General features: G+C 38.6%; 1 protein-coding gene across 1 annotated transcript in view; it reads left to right on the forward strand.

Annotated features, from left to right (window-relative positions):
• Window positions 1-16,845, forward strand: part of LOC112107703 (collagen alpha-1(XXIV) chain) — a 235,372-nt gene that overhangs the window by 87,754 nt on the left and 130,773 nt on the right. The window contains exons 15-19 of the mRNA XM_024201528.3: window positions 4,048-4,101; window positions 4,203-4,247; window positions 4,615-4,668; window positions 5,468-5,521; window positions 7,151-7,204. Of these exons, the coding sequence (XP_024057296.2) occupies window positions 4,048-4,101; window positions 4,203-4,247; window positions 4,615-4,668; window positions 5,468-5,521; window positions 7,151-7,204 (261 nt within the window). The remainder of the gene's footprint in view (window positions 1-4,047; window positions 4,102-4,202; window positions 4,248-4,614; window positions 4,669-5,467; window positions 5,522-7,150; window positions 7,205-16,845) is intronic.

Below are 16,845 nucleotides of genomic sequence, written 5' to 3' on the forward strand. Positions count from 1 at the left end.
TGTGTGTGTGTGTGTGTGTGTGTGTGTGTGTGTGTGTGTGTGTGTGTTTACAGTTAATGCAAATATGCTGAAAAGCTGTGAAAGTGTGTACAGATTTAAAAATAGCCAAATCTGAAAACCAAACTATGATCTCCATTGAGTTTAGTCTTGTGTGTGGCAAATGTGCAGACAAAACATATGTGCAAAAGGATATATACCCTGCTTATGATAGGGAGCTATTGCTTCCCCAAAAGGTAATGGAGTAGTCAAGGTAATGGGAAGCGAAGTGATATGGTGCATTCCCATTGCAGCTGGGTAGGATCCTGTGAACATTTTGGTGGATTTCAAAGCTACCTTCCTCCAACAGAAATTTGAGCCAGGGCTGTGTTGGAAAATCTGCTTCTTTTGGAGGTTAATCCTCCTGGGTAGATAAACAGGCCTCACATGGTGACATTCCCTCTGGATTTCTGAACAGGGCTTTGGAACAACTTTAGAACAGATGGCCCCAGGGGAATCTATTGCAGGCTTTTAAATAAGTTCAGTGCATTGTGGAAAAGAACGTTGAGATCTATCATATTCGGTGCTGTGTGGATAGTCAGGCATTGCTGTCATAAAGCTCATTACTGTGTACCTCAATATCAAGTCTCAGTGCTGTATTTCAAGGTGCTCCTAGTAACACAGGGAATCCTCAAGGCTACAGTTTGTTTTTTGAAGGTGTATTTACAAGGGACCGTGCTCCTTTAAAGGGATGGTAGAAGGCTGGCTCTCCTGGAGTTCCCTCTATAGGATGGCTCCTTGCTATACTGCACCCACATCCTGAATGTAATTTATGGCTTAAAGGCTGCCATCTGACCCTCACTTTTTAACTCGGACGCTGTTCAGGCATACTGCCATTTGCTGTGAGGACTGAGTTAAAAAATAAAGACCTGAGCATTTGTCCCAAGGTGTTTAATATTTGTTATATTACATTATGTCGTGACATGATGCAATGTAGTACAGCAGATACCAATGCAACATTAATTCTAGCTGAAGCTGACAGTATTAGATCAAGTAATGTGTTTAATCTAATTATGTGCAAGATGAGAACTATGTACATTATTTTGTTTGTTCATAGAAGTGATGGTAAAGCAAGCAGCTGGGGAGAGTTGATTTCAAGACATTTGTAAACACTTCCTGCCATTGTTTCTTTGGCAGTGTCAAAACTATTGCCAAGTACCAAATTCTGGTTGTCTGCATGATTCCGTCTGTCATGAATTACAAGGTCATGAGCCTTAGAAAGATGTAGACTTTGAGTAAACTTGCTACTGGAATTATCAGAGCACAGCTTTTCTATTCAGAAATAATAAAAATGATGAATTAACATTTCTTTTTCTTTTTTTAACAAGCTGGGACAAATTACCCTTTTCCTCCCTCAACATTCTGGAAACTGAATTTTTTCTCATTTTCAACCTTTTAGTAATGAGATAGAAGCATACTTTCCTCATTCTTTCTCACGAAACACGTAAATGTTGGATATCATGATTAGAGCATTACAAGCACTATTCTAATGGGGAAAATTGCAATTATATATTAGTGTATATATTTCTTCAGACTTAAGGTGTGGTTCTGTCTGAAAAGTAACAGCTTAACAGATGTATACAGAGTCTTATCTGCTGACAAAAATAAGTTTGTATTTGCTTTTTCACTTCTGTTAGCTCTCTGGAGCCAACACACCAAGAGTGAGTTTTTATGCCTACTTGTGCATCCCCATCAGAACTCTTTATGAAGTTCCATTCAGCTACACCTATGCAAACCTACTGATGTCAATGAGGTTGCATGTGTCACTGAGGGTGTAATCTGAAGACAGTTGGTCTGCATATGTGATACTGACTAGGACTGTTATAATATTTCACCAACATTAAAAAAAAACCAAAACACAGTGAATGTTTTTTGTGGAATAAACCACGTGAATCACATACTAGGTTATTCACATAATAAGTATGTTTATTCTTCAAGCATCACAAGGTGCATGTGTTGTCTTAATGAAAAGCTTGCAATTCTATAGGTAAAACAAATGAACACAATAGAGTCATCACTCCACTGTGTAGTTAAACTTCTCTTTTATTTTGCCTGATATTGATATGCTGTTTGCTCATTCAGCACCTATTATGATGATTCAGCCAAACCAACCAGTAAGTGCTAATACATACTCAATTGATGCTGGCAATTTAAAAAAATTGACAAAATTATTAATTTAGTTCTATTACCTGTGATTTTATTTCCACAGGTTCACACCATCTTGGTACAACAAACTGAGACAATCTCCTTCGCAAACATATTTTTGTTTGAGAAACTGTATCTTCAATTTTAAGTGCTAGAAGAGTAGGAAGGAATTCAGATTTAAATTGCAACAGACTGTTTCTACTTCTTCTTGTTCTAGACTCAATCTATAAGCTTTTTATTTGGGATCAGTCATGGTACCTAAATAATGCAAAGGGTCCATAGTTTCTCTGAATAATTTTTCTGTTTTATTTTTGTGTAGTTCTAGTTCTTTGCTGTTAACTAGATCAAGCCAGATTCCCGTGGAGACTGTGACATTAGTGTCATCAAACTGTAATCTGTCACACCCATCTGAAACCTCCTTCTGTTGCTTTGGAAAGTGTGATGTCTCTCTGCAGAATCCCTTGTGTGAAATTCTGCTTTTTCAGTCAATGCCTTTCTTACTCTCAATGAATATTTATAGGACCACTAAGGCAGCTTAAATTAGTTTGCCTTGGTGCAGTATCCACAGCAAAAGCAGCACACTTCAGTCAAGAGCTCAGTCCTCTTGGCAGCAGCTACCATGGCAAAGCAACACTTCTAATCACTCATGGAAGCTGGATGCAGATGTAGAGAGACAGTTTTCCTGATAATTTTACCAGGGAGGCATCATTGGGAAGCTGAGTCGTCAATCTTCCTTTTTCAGTCAACTAACCATGAGGCTGTTGGTGGCTGCAGAAGGATTTTTGAACTTTCAAAATGTGTTATAGGGCTGTTTTAAGTACTGAATATATCAGCAGTGCAGGAGGCTGCACCTGGGAAGCTCTCTCATCTTCTCCGTTATTTCCGTTATTTCAGCAAATGATGAAAGACCTCATCCTCATACTTTTCTTTGCATTCTTGGATGGCATCTACAGCAACTGGGACACACCAGTTTGCCATTTTCTTTTCAAATTGTAGAATCAATGGCAGGAAGCAGAAAAGCATTTTTCCCTGTATTGATGGTTGTAGCCATTATCAGATCATTTCTCAAGTTCATCTAACCATCGTGCATGAATATACTGTTGATTCTTTTCGTTTTACCTTTAATTTTTTCTCTGTTTCTTCTCTTGCAGCATCTAGTAGTGGAAGTGCAACTTTAAATCACCTGGAGGAGTAGTGTAGTAATTAATTTGATATAGTTAACCTTTATTTACTGGTGAAGATGCATGAGAATGAAAGAACCCAGCTTGGCTGCTAGAGTTTAGGCTAAATGTGCACAGCTGGTATTTAGGAAAAATGCATCTTTTCACTTGTATATTGGGTATACTTGATATGGAAATCACTGAGATTCCTTTACAAGAGTCATGTTTCAAAGCAGAATAATTCATTTAAATCAAATTTGGTGCTGACCGAAAAGGGCTGGATTTGGCAGTCCCAGCATGGACTGAAGATTTTATGTTTATGTACTGAACAGGTACAGACTGCAGTTACAATACAAGTGCAAGCTTTCTCACACTCCCCCACCAAATATGCATCTATCCTCTTCTGGGTGCATGACATTTAGGAATGAGGGGGTAGTTTAGTTCATGGTGCTGCTGCTGAGATAGAGGATGCCAGTAATGGTGGAGGTTTTGTGATCTGGATACTTGTCCATGAGTACCTGGATTTGCATCTCCAAACAGCAAACAGATGAAAACACTTTCAGTCACTGCCAACCTGGGCTGGAACGCAACCAATAACATAGAGGCAAAAGATACTTTATGGCATTTCCAGTTCCCTGAATCATTCAGGAAGTAGTCCCCCTGTAAGTAAAAGTTTAATGCAGTCATCTTATTTTCTGTTGTTTAGGGTGTTGTTGGGCCTGTGGGACCAAGTGGACCTTCTGGAATTCCTGGGCCTCTGGTATGGCGTTAAGCAAAACTCGCATTACCATTTGCCAATTGCCTTGACTATTTTTCAAATAATAGTCAAACATTGTTTGTTTGTTTTTTAATTTTTAATAGGGTCTTCCAGGGAGTCTGGGGCAGCCTGGAATGAAAGGTGATAAGGTGATCTAAATATTTCCATTCTCATAGAGATATATTACATTTAGACAGTCTTTCTCACATCTGTTTTGCAAAGCACCCCTTTTTCATGTTTTTCCTCTTTTGTTTTCTTTTTATCAAGCTATTGTGTGTGATTCTACAAACACTACTGGGCATAGCGCTGACTACCATGAATAGTGCTGTCAAGCGCAGTGTTAGTGATGTTTGCAGGATTGGGTTCTACAGTGGTTCACCGTGCGCTGTCCTTAGAAAAACCATGTTATAGTTTTAAATACTGAACACTGATTTAAATCTTTCTGCTTTTGTGAGTCTGAAAAATACACCATGTAAGCTGCATATATATGTCTGTTTAAAATAATATGTTGTTTAGGGTGAACAAGGCATTGCAGGAGAGCCGGGAGAGCTGGGCTATCCAGGAGACAAGGTAAATTAAGACAGCACTCTTTTGACATATCTTCTGGTCTAATAATCCCAGTGGCCTTTTCTTCTTTTAAATTGCAGCAAGTAATTTACAATCAAATGGAATTCGGCGATATCAGTTGAATACCCCAGCACTATTTTATTTTCTGTACCATTATTTTAATTAATTTCTTTATGAAAATAATGATCAAAGGCATGTAAAATGTATGGGCCAAATTCTGGCTGCCTTGAGTGCACTTATGCTGTAAGAAGAGGGAGGACGGAGCAGTCTAATTCCCACCAAAACTCACGGAGAGCTTGTTATACAGGTCATTTGCAACAGAAGCCAATGAGCATCCTGGGGTGGAGCCTACATTTTTATCTGACCCAAAAAACCTGAAAACTGTGGTCAGCAGCCAGGCAAAAATGTGTTATCAGACAGCCCAGGATGCCCTGGGATATAATGAAAATGGTTAATAAACAAGCTTTTCACACCTATTTGAGTAATGGAATCTTTGGTAGGTAATCCATAACTCCTAAATTACCCAAAGGATTGTTTTTATAAAAATTCTAAGCTGATACGTTGTTATTGCAGTACAACTAATTAAAATAGCATAAACTAACTGAATTATTTTGCTGTAACATGTATGTAAGCGTTTCATTCAGATTCGCTCAATGGATTTGAAATTTGGTCTGAGTGTTGAGCTGAGTGTTGATATTTAATTAATTTTGCACAAGTGAGAAAGCGTAACCAGTTTTTTACTACATGCAATGTTATAAATAATTTTCCACAATAATATTTAATAGCTTTTTTTTCCCTTAAGGGTTCTGTTGGTTTGCCAGGACCAGCAGGAATCAGAGGAAAGCCAGGGCCTCCTGTAGGTTTGAACACTTATTTTGTTTACTCTGGTTACATCAGTATGTGTCACGTGGGTTGATACTTGTTTGTATCATTCAGCCAATCCAAATGCTTTGGGGAACAATTCTGATCTCACTAGCATTGGTGTAAATTGGGAGTTAATGCTGTTGGAGTCAAGAGAGTTATATAACTGGTGTAACTGAGACCAGATTCTGGTCCATAGGAGGGCATTTTGCTGCTCAGTCATTAATCTGCTAGTTCAGATTTCCCATGAAGTATAGAAAGTCACTTGGGTATTTAGGGCTCACTTAATCATCACCATAATAATCACTTACCCCAAAATACAAATAAAGTAAGGCTTGAATTCAATCTTAGAAGTTCTGCTGGCTTATGATTAAGCCTGTGTGTTTGTCAATTGTTTTTTGACAACTCTGCCATAACACAGAGTTGCAGTGGCTGGTACTGGACAGCACTTAAAATGGTTTCAGCAGTAGAATAAAGGATATTTTGATTGTAATAATGCAACTGTTGGGTCTTGGAATTCTCCTTACCAAAAATTTAAGACTTTTGCTCTTTTTTCCCCATGACCAGACTGACTTTCTGTATAGTTCATAGTGGCAGACACAACCAGCCCACTTAATATGTCACTAGAACTTGTCAGCGGAGTTGGAGCTTTCCTATGCACAGTTTGAATCATGATGATGGTATTGCTGTTTAGCACCCATAATGCAGTAGGCAATTTACAGAGCAATTAAAAAAAACCACCACTTTTCCTTACCTTGTCGAACTCACAATCTAGAGTCTTGGTCTTGCAAAAAACTTATGCACACATGCTTAACTTTATGCAGTGAGGGTAGTCCCATTAAATTTAAAGTTAAGCATGTGCTTATGCCCTTTGCTGAATAACTTAAAATAATCAGCTATTTAATTACTTTGTTAAATTAAAGTATTGGAAGCAAACACATGCTTAACTTTGCAAACCTCAGTGACATTAAACACATTTATAGGATGAAGGCCCTAAATTTTAGACACACTGCATTCAGCAGCAGCAACAAACAGAGGGAAAGAAACGGGGGAAAGGAGATCAAGATTTAGAAAAATAAGGTCATGCAATTTTAAAAATTTGTGTGTAAATTTTGTATAGCCGAACCACCAAGATATGTAGTTGGACCAGATCCTGCTACCAATGGCAAAACTCCAATTGATTTTAATGGTGCAGTGTTGGTCAAATAAGCCTATTGAAAATATCTATATGAGCTTAGTTTTGTAACCCTCATATTCCCTTTGTGTGTGTATAATACGCACACAGGTTTAAGAAATATTTTTTCATTATATGAATACTCACATACATATTTAATTTAGATATAATTCCTGCCACCACTCATTATTAAATATCTATAAATGACTTATGTTTTTATTATTGCAGCTGCAAGAGGGACTCATTAAAAATTCCAGTAATGGATAACTAGACTTAATTAAATAGAGAAAGAAGCTGTATAAAAATTAATCCTATTTAACTGAAAATCCAGTTAAACATTTTATTTGATATGTTGATGTTTTTAAGTGCTTTCAAAAATCTAATACAAATCTGCTTCTTGTAAGCGCTTTAATTTGCTATCTAAGTTAGAATTTTTGGATTTTTTTTTAGGGAAAAATCGGAGATCCGGGACCCCAGGGACCATCTGGTCCTCCTGGGCCTGAGGTAAGAAATTGCTTGAAAGATGTAAATGAAACATTTAATGTTAATTGTGCTTTGAACACAAAACAAAAATTAGAAGGCAAACTTGCGGTTGGTCAGTTCAAAGGTTTAGTCTTAGGGTAAAAAGTGGTTTTCAATCATGTCCTTTTACAAATGGATTAGTTCAGGTTTCTTTATATGATAAGGTGCTATTGGACAATAATTTTAATACACAGGATTAACATACATTGTTCCTTGAATGCTGCTGGATGTGCACCATTCTAATGTGTAGCCATGATCAGTTCTCAGTTGATTCCAGTTGTGCTTTGCAGCTAGGATGAAACACGTGCGATTCTTAAATCCATATTTCCATATATGAACTCTGCAGCATGTTTATGTTCAAAAATGTTCAAGATTGGCTGTATATTTATGTTTATCTCTTGGGGCAGAGCACATGTAGTTAAGAGGACTGCAAAGCATATACATTGGACAGTCTGGATACTGTATATTGTTAAAATTTTAACTTTGGCATGGCAGTTGATTTAGAACTGCTTCATATTCTGGAAGTTTACATGGAATCCTGCTAAATCTTTGAGATGTTACATCTGGGTGTTTTTGGCATTTGCATCTTGAGTCACGACATGTAGACTGAATGTTTCAGACTACATAGGAAAGCCATGCCATTTTCTGGACAGAAGAAAGCAACAATCAGATTATTTTCTTAACCGGCTAACTTTTTCCAACAGATTTATTCAAAAATCTTTATAATCTTCAATATGTGTGTATATTTGTAAAATATGCCAACTTGCTAATGATGATAACGTTTATTAAATGATCATTGTCAACTTAAATAACACATTTACAATTGTAAACTGAAAGTGTATTTTAAGAACATTTTAACTTAGTTTTTCATAACAGAACAGAGGCTGTCTTTAAAAGTCAATATTTTCTTTCAGTTTTTACATAACTACAGCATCTCAGATAGCACTATCTTCTAGCCCTAATATGAGACCTGATCCTGCAAACACTTGTGCATATTAGTAGCTTCATTCACATGAGCAGTCCCATTGAAGTAAGGGTCAAATATAGGAATCATGAAGGGATGGAGCACACTCAGTCACTCTGTGGAGGTGGCACATGAACAATCTGGTCAATGGTAGGAGCTGTAAGAGGCTCAAGCTTGCACAGTAAGGAGGGAATCTTTAGAGATTTTAGCTACTAAAAGTGATGAGCAAGCAATTTTTCAAAGAATTATAACTAGACTGAATTTGGGCAGATTTTCACAGGTCTGTCAAAATGCACTTCCCTGGCACAAGGTCCCCCCCTACCAATTTCAGCTCCCTGCTTCAAAGCATTGTGGAGTGGGCTTTTCAAAGAAAAAGTCACCAGGACTTTTTAACATGGGCAAAGCAATGTATTTTTCACTAGCCTCATTCTCAGAAACAGCTGAACCGTTTTTGTTGAAATTAAAAAACAAACAAAAAAAAACCCACCTTAGGCAGACATCTGGCATCTAGAATGTCAGCCTGGATAGCTAAAATTCAGCAAAGTTATAAACAGTTGAAAACGGGATCTTATAATGGGGATATCCGTCAACCTTAACAGATGGTAGTACCTGTTCTGCCTATAATATACTTAAATTTTTAAATTACTATTAGTGTTGTCCTTTTTAATTTTTAATGCAAAACCTAATATGGTAAAACACCTACTGGTATCATATTAGAGAATCACAATAGCACATTGTGTGTATCTGTGTTAAAAATAACTCTCTAAAAGTAGCAAAGATATAAGTAGAATTTCAATCATATATTATATGGGGGGACAGTCTTCCTCACTTTAATAGTTTATGGGGAAATGATAAGGCTTTAACATTTGCTTCATCAGACCTTTCTATACCATTGGAATTATGTGTAAATAGATTCCTCAGAAGTTTGATTTTAGTTAAAATATCTTTACTGAAATTGTATAAAAGTCTGCATTTTATACTTGAAGGCTCTTTTACTTCTTTACAATGAGGTTATCCCTGAAAAGTAACTCTAAAAATTACATTGTGAGGTTCCATGTTGACCATCTCTCTCAATGACTCCAGGACAACTTGTTGAGTACTTGAGTTTACAAGAAAAAGTTGTTTTTCTAAATACCAGTCCTGCAAAGTGAGCCTAAAATCTGCAAGTTCAGTTAGATTCTTTCTGGTTCATGCTACATCGCCAGTAGTAAAGATTCTATAGACCAAATTCTGCCTTCAGTTACGCCCATGCAAGTCTTGTTTTCAGTGGAGTTGTGCAGATGTGAATACAGATCGAATCTGGCCCTGCATTTGGATTTTTTTTTTTAAATCTGTAGATAAGCAAGGTAGAATAAAAACAACCTCCCATAGCTGTTTTGGTTTTGCAGTTTTAAGAGGATTTAAAAGTGGTACAAAGATTGTCCCTTAAGTACGTAGAAATACAGAGGGACCAGATCTGTTGGGGTAGGAAGGTGCCATTTTTTACATAGTGATGTTCAAGGAAATCTCACCTGAAAGTGGGGGAAAATGCTAAATTAAGAGACTGCATATTGCAAGAAAATAATCTTTTTTGAACCTGATTGATGTTGTTTAAAGAAGGGAATTGGTTTGTTCAATATAATGTCATTAATAGAGTATGTAATGGATTTGAGTTCCTCTTGTGATAGTAATAGTTCTTTTGATGCAAAAGAATGCATACCTGCATGATATTGTATACCACGTCATGCTCTAGACGCATTGTTAATGGGATTAGTGTCCAAGCAAGCAAGTATTTCCTGTCTGAAAAAATTTAGCATTTTCTGTTGCTTGGGGGATCAGAGCCCTCAGAAGAAAATCTTTGTCTGTGTTGTTAGGTAAACAAAACTGTAGAATGACCAAGTGTTTGTCTTTGAGAATTTGACTGAACAAATACCACGTTTAACACTCCAAAGTTATGCATCCCTTAGCCTTTCTTATGCTGGTCAGGTTGACATGAGATAAAATGAGCTTTGTCTGTACTATGAACACTTATAAACATGGTCACCATATGGTGAAATATGAGATGCAAATAAGGGCGGGACAGCTGTATTCCACAATCTTTAGAGGAATGTGAATGCCAAAGGTTCTCTAGTAGAAGGCAAAAAAACAAAAACCCTGCTTCAAAATGAGAATTGTGTTTTATTTTCCCCATCTTATTTTTGTTTTTAAAAGTGACCTGAATTCCCTGGCAAGTTGTTATTTTGACGTAACTAGACCGTAAACATACAGTATGGACAGTAGCAGTGCAGGTTTCCCTGCTATGGCCTGCCAATACATCTCAGGTAGCATTTCTGCTCAAAGCTTCAAAGAAAGCTAGCTGGCACGTTAAAGAGGAGCGCTTTCACTGCTTCCACTGTATTATTGGAGTGGTCCGACATGTCATGCCCCCTCCCCAAACAGTGTGTCTACACTGCACCTGGGAGGTGTGATTCCCAGTGCTGGCAGACAGATTCATGCTCGCTCCTCTCAAGTTTGCGCACTCCAAATAGCAGTGTGGACATTGCAGCACAGGCGGTGGCATGAGCTAGCTGCCTGAGCTCAGACCCAAGGAGTTGGGTGGCCTTGGACGCAGGTAGCTAGCCCAAGCTGTCGCCCATGCAGCAACATCCATGCTGCTATTTTTAGCATACCATCTTGAGCAGAGCCAGCATGAATCTGTCTACCTGCCCTGAGAAACATACCTCCCAGCTGCAGTGTAGACATAGGCCTGGTCCACACTACCCCCCCACTTCGGACTAAGGTACGCAAATTCAGCTACGTTAATAACTGAATTCGCGGCAGGAAGGCTCCCCCGTCGATGCCGCGTACTCCTCTCGGCGAGCTGGAGTACCGGCGTCGACGGCGAGCACTTCCGGGATCGATCCGGGATCGATTTATCACGTCTAAACCAGACACGATAAATCGATCCCAGAACATCGATTGCCTGCCGCCGGACCCTCCGGTAAGTGTAGACGTACCCATAGTCTCTAAGAGGTCCTATAAAGACTGGTTCCAGCTCACACTGGTCTCTGCTCTTATTCACAAGCAATGGTTGGTTGAGATTTCTGAGATTTCTATCCTCAAACTCAAACCACAGCTGGGACAGATGTGAGATATAGCAGTTGGGGTGATACAGCCCCACAGGTGCTGAAACTAGATGTGCTGGGGTTGCGGCAGCACCCTCTGGCTTAAAGTGGTTTCCATCATATCCAGGGTTTATGGTTTGGTTCAATGGCTCTCAGCTTCCCCACTATACAAATTGTTCCAGCACCCCTGTACAGTCCCTGATTCTTCTCTCATGTAAACTGTTGTAAATCAGGCAATTCCTCCACTGAAGTCAATATTTATCCTGGTGTATGCAAGAGAATAGGCCCACTAGGCCACACCCACACCCACACCCACACACACACACACATATTTTTGCTTTTTATATGCAGTCCAGCCTCAAATAACTCACCAAATCTGTCTTTCCTCTCCAGCTGTGCAACAGAGTTTCTTCAGATTAGAGTTTTAGTAACTCCTGATTGCTTTAGGGCCATGAGTGGGTGGCTTAAAGTTCCTGAGGATAAGAGACAAGTGTGGGGGGCGGGAATAGAGGGTCTCATATTCATTCACTTTCTGGGTGGCTCCATGACCCTTGGCTAGGGAGTGCATTTTTTCAGTCTGGGGATTGAGCAGTATCAGACCAACCTTTCTTCTGCGTATGCTTCCACTGAACCAAGATCCACTGCAGGGTATTTGCTGCTAAGAGAGCAGAAGATATTTTTAGCAGGCCATTTTAGCAGGCCATTCAATGGCTCAAAAAAACCTGAGTTTTTTTGAGCCATTGAAGAGCTGACATATTGTCCAGCCTCTTCATGTCTCTTAAAATGGTTCATGTAAAAGTGCCCTTTTCCAGACATTTATTTTATTCACAAAACTAATTGCAAGCCTTTGTATAGCAGTGTTTTAACACACAAAACGTATTTTTTGCATAATAGTTATAACAAGATTGAATAGGTGAGATGTCTTAACATGCATGAAATTAAAATGAATTTTAAGAGGTTTCCAAATGCATTCATAATATTTTATTTGTAGGTGAATCTTGTGCCATGCGCCTATTTTAATTGATCCCCAAAATAGGCTCTTAAAGCAGAGTTTATTGTTTCCTTCAGATGTGGCTTAAGATCTGCTTCAAGTATTACAAATAGATTTCATCTGGAGCAAAGGGAGCATTAGTCATTATCTTCAGTAGACCTTTATTTCATTTTTGTATTATTTTGGTCTGAACTTGTTAACTTATTCTCTCAGGAAGGTACACATATGGGAGTCAGCTGCTATACGTTTTATCCTCAAGGCTATAGAATTACAAAGAAAAGGAGCACATCAGCATAATAGCAAACAGTAACAAAATCCAAATCTTTTGCAAGTGAATCACTGGCTGCTTTGAATTGTTAGCTCTAAAAGGGAGAAAGAGTTGTCTTCAATGCATGTTTCATATCATCACATGATATTTTGAGGTTATGCAGACAATGAAGTTCAGTAGCTAAGAACAGTCCATCTCCTAATGTTCAAAATTCACAATTATAGAGTCAAATTGTGATGTCATTACTCAGTTTATATTCAGCCTTTACCCAGGCAAACTTTAATTTACTTCAATAGGAGTTTGCCTGAATAAACAGTGAATGAATACTGAAAAGGGACCTTAGAATTTGGCCTTTAGAACCTAGTCCTGGGAACTTAAAATACACAAACTAGGGCTGGTCAAACATTGAAATTTCTATCTCATAAGAAATTCCAATATTTGATATTTATTTTCATCCCAAATCAGAACAAAAGGTCAAAACGTTTGTAGTGGTTGGGTCTGTGTTTTTGTTTTTTGTAAAATGGAAAGTTCTCCAAAATCACTGTTTGTTAGTGTGAAAATGTTCTGTTTCCCTTTCTGTCTGCCTTGTGGAGTTGTAATTCAGGTGTCTTATGTCCCCATTTTCCTCTATTTCACATGATGTACCATGGTTGTGAGATTCTTATGATGCACCTGGGTGGTTGAACCTGAGAGGAGACCATGCTGCATCATGGGAGATGAGGTCAAGCCTCACCTAGCCAATAGCTTTTCAAGTATGGGAACATTACAACTTACAAAAGTTGCCATGATCTTGGAAATAAGTCTAAGTTGGCTGTTCCTGAAAGGGTCGTTTTCTTCATAAGTGTGGAGGAAAATTATTTTGTCTTCTCTGTGGAAAGGAAGGCTTGGGAATTTTCCAGTATTTCTGCAAGGTAGGTAATTGATTGCCATCATCCAGCCTATGAAGTCTCTGAGATGAGAGCACATTTGTCTGAAAGCTCTTTTGTCCTATAATCAGAGAATATGCAATAGGGAGAGAATATGCCTCTATCTATTTAAGGTTGGCTGTTTTAAGCCTAGTGGAAGTCCATTAAAATTTGTTCAAGATCTTACTATAGATGGTGCACTTAAAGTTGCTAGTCTCCCATATTGTATTGTTGAACACAGTTTACCATTCCTCTTGGGATTTTTTCCATAGGGGGAAGTTGAGAGTAAGTCATAGCACTTTTCAAGACTGCCCAGAATGAGTTTAAAATTGGACACTTTTTAAGGGGGGAGGTCAGCAAGTGAACTTTTCTGACAAGGTTTCACCTGATGGTGTGATAGCTTTTACTGAAAATTAATCAAATTTAAGTTAATTTTATTTATGTCAATATTAGAAATCCTATTTGGTGTATATAGCTTTTGGAAGCAGAAAAATTCTTAAGCTTTGTCTGTTACTAAGAAATTTGCCTGTTGATGACAATAGATGCAGTTGAATCAGTTATGAAAATGGTTTAACTGCACACACATACATGACCAAACTGTGTTCAGCTCCATTTCAGAAATCCTAGTTGAGCCCTTTGGGCTAAGGCCTTGTTTAGACTGAGAAATTTCCTATGCTAAGTACTATTGGTTTCCAGTGGAATGATTGCAACTTGCCTTGCATCCACACACAAGTGCTCCAAGTGGTTTCTAAGCAAGTTGCATACCACTTGAAACAGACAATGACCTTCCTACACCACAACATAGAACCATTGATGTGTAGAGCAGAACTGACACTGAACATGGCTTAGTTGCAAGTGTAGACAAGGACAAATCATGCTCAGCTTCTTTTCAGCTGGCAGTTAATCAAAGTGCCTGCAGCAGACTCTATTGTCTTACTTGCTGTTTCCCCTACCTTTTTCTTTGTTCCTGGCAAGTTGCAATTATCTTATGTCTTGTTATTTGTACTGTATTAAGAATTCTTCTCCCACCTCCTCCAAAGTCGGGATTTTTTATAGGAAAAAATAATGTATTGCTGCTGCCTTTAAAAAAAAATGTCACTGAACCTTGAGTGGATTTTTCCTGCACAGAGGAGGCCATTTTAAAAATATATATATATTACTTTCCTACTCAGCACATTACTGATAGGGCACACCGTTTTACAAATGGCAGAGAAGAAAGCTTGTGACTGTGGAAATACTGACATTTCTAAAATCATTTAGAGAAAAAATAAATTTCAAATTAAATCTTCCCTCTACAGACATAATTATAAACAACAAATAAACTCTGCTATTATTATCTGAGGATGCAAAATCATAATTCTGATTTCCACAATTAGAGTGGCCATAATTGTAAACAGATATCCTTTTTGGCAAATATGATTTGAATACCATAAGAAATTTGAGATTAGCTTGGCAAATCAATTTCAAGTGTTCTCAGAGATATTTTCCATAAATCACTAACTAACTTCATTCAAATGTACCTGTAAATATGTGATTACATTTAGTTGAGGTAACTTGCTGACTGAGAAGATGTTACAGGTGGGATTTTCAAAAACACTCGTCATTGGCCTAAATGCTTCCATTTAGGAGCTGAGTTGCGTCAACACTGAATACTTTTAGCGAATCTCACCCTAAATGTTCACCTAAATCAAAGCATTGTATCCAACTGAAAAAAATCATTTTTGAGGATACTCATTTGGCATTTGCAAAAATTTCAGTCTCATCAAGATTTGCTCCCTTTGTTGTCTTGCATTGCACCAGAACCCAGGCAGGTATGATGGGACTACGGACTGCTGGTAGGAAATTGTGAGGACTGTAGTGCCCAAGGCTTTGGCCCCACAATGAGCTCCAATTGGGCCTGGAGCTCCATCGGCTCTCTGCTGGTGCAGGGTTCTGCCAGTGTGGAACTCATTGCAGGACTGGGGCCTGAATTTCAATTTTTTTCAGATTTGCTGCTTCCATATTAACCAGCCTTGCAGAAAAATGAACTGAGCTAATCAGCAGCAGTCCTCACAAACCCCTTCCATCTCAATGAGGTGTCAAGTTCAAAGTTTAGGGTGTCAACACATCAAGCTGGGGATGTAATTCCCAGATCAAGCAGACGTACCTGAGCTACTGTGCTAAAAACAGAGCCATGGTGGCAAGAGGGGGTAGCCACGCTGAGTACATCAAGGATGGGGATGTACTCGGGGCGGCTAGTCCTTCCAGCCACTTGTGGTACTGCAGTTACACATTGTTAGAATGGTAGCTCGAGCAAAGCTAGCACAGGTATGACTGTTCCAGGTAGAAATGGCTCCCAGAGCTGGAAGTGTAGTCAGACCCTTAGATGGGCCCACAGAAATGACAACAGTCATCAATTTCTTTAGGTTTTTGCTTTTTAAAGGTAATTTAAATGAAAAAAAAACTGTTCTGATAAAATTAAGGCTACATGATGAAAGACAAAATCTGATAATGCAAAAGTAAATGTTCTCGTAGTAATATTAAATCGTATATATTTTGCACTAACAATACTTTTAGTTATTTGGCTCTTGGCTGGGAATGGGTGACGTCATGGATCACTTGATGATTACCTGTTCGTTCATTCCCTCTGGGGCACCTGGCATTGGCCACTGTCGGAGGACAGGATGCTGGGCGAGATGGACCTTTGGTCTGACCCAGGATGGCTGTTCTTATGTTCTTAAATATATACCTGAGTCATAAATACAGTATGTACAATGCATGCAAGTTAGTGTTACTATAAGTACCTTAATACATTCATATTATAATATTTATATATTGGACATGATTCTGCTCTCAGTTACTCCAGCATAAATCCAAAGTAAGTGTGTTGGCTTCAATGCAACTACTCTGGACAAATGCATAGTCTCCTTCGAGTGATTGTCCATATGCACGTTCCACTATTGGCGTGCATGCACCCCATGCGCTCAAGACCTGAGACTTTTTGGCCATCAGTATATGTGCAGTGTGCCTGCATCCTGATGTTTCTCTTCATACATAAGAGTGGTGTGTGCCTACCACCATTAGTTCCTCTCAGCCACCTCCTGCTATCAAGACAGCACATCAGAGATCTGCTCCACAGACGACCACCCTGTACAACCCAGTCATAGTTGTGTACTTAGCCAGCCAGTTAGGACAGTTTGTTTGTTAATGTAGTTGATTTTTTTTTTTTTGCCCATTGGTGTAAAAAAAAATACAAAAAGAACTTTATTTTTTCTATGATGGCTTCAATGAGGTCACTGGGCTTTAAGAACATCCCTTCGTGCGAAGGTGCTATGCCAGTGATGGACACCTGAAATGCCTCTACTCTCTTGGAGAGTCCCACATTCCTGGGAAGGGCGCCATTTGTAAGTCTTTTACTTCCAGAACACACACA

The sequence above is a fragment of the Terrapene carolina genome, unplaced genomic scaffold, assembly GCF_002925995.2.
Source record: "Terrapene carolina triunguis isolate 2854851 unplaced genomic scaffold, T_m_triunguis-2.0 Scaffold211, whole genome shotgun sequence".
Classification (NCBI taxonomy): domain Eukaryota; kingdom Metazoa; phylum Chordata; order Testudines; family Emydidae; genus Terrapene; species Terrapene triunguis.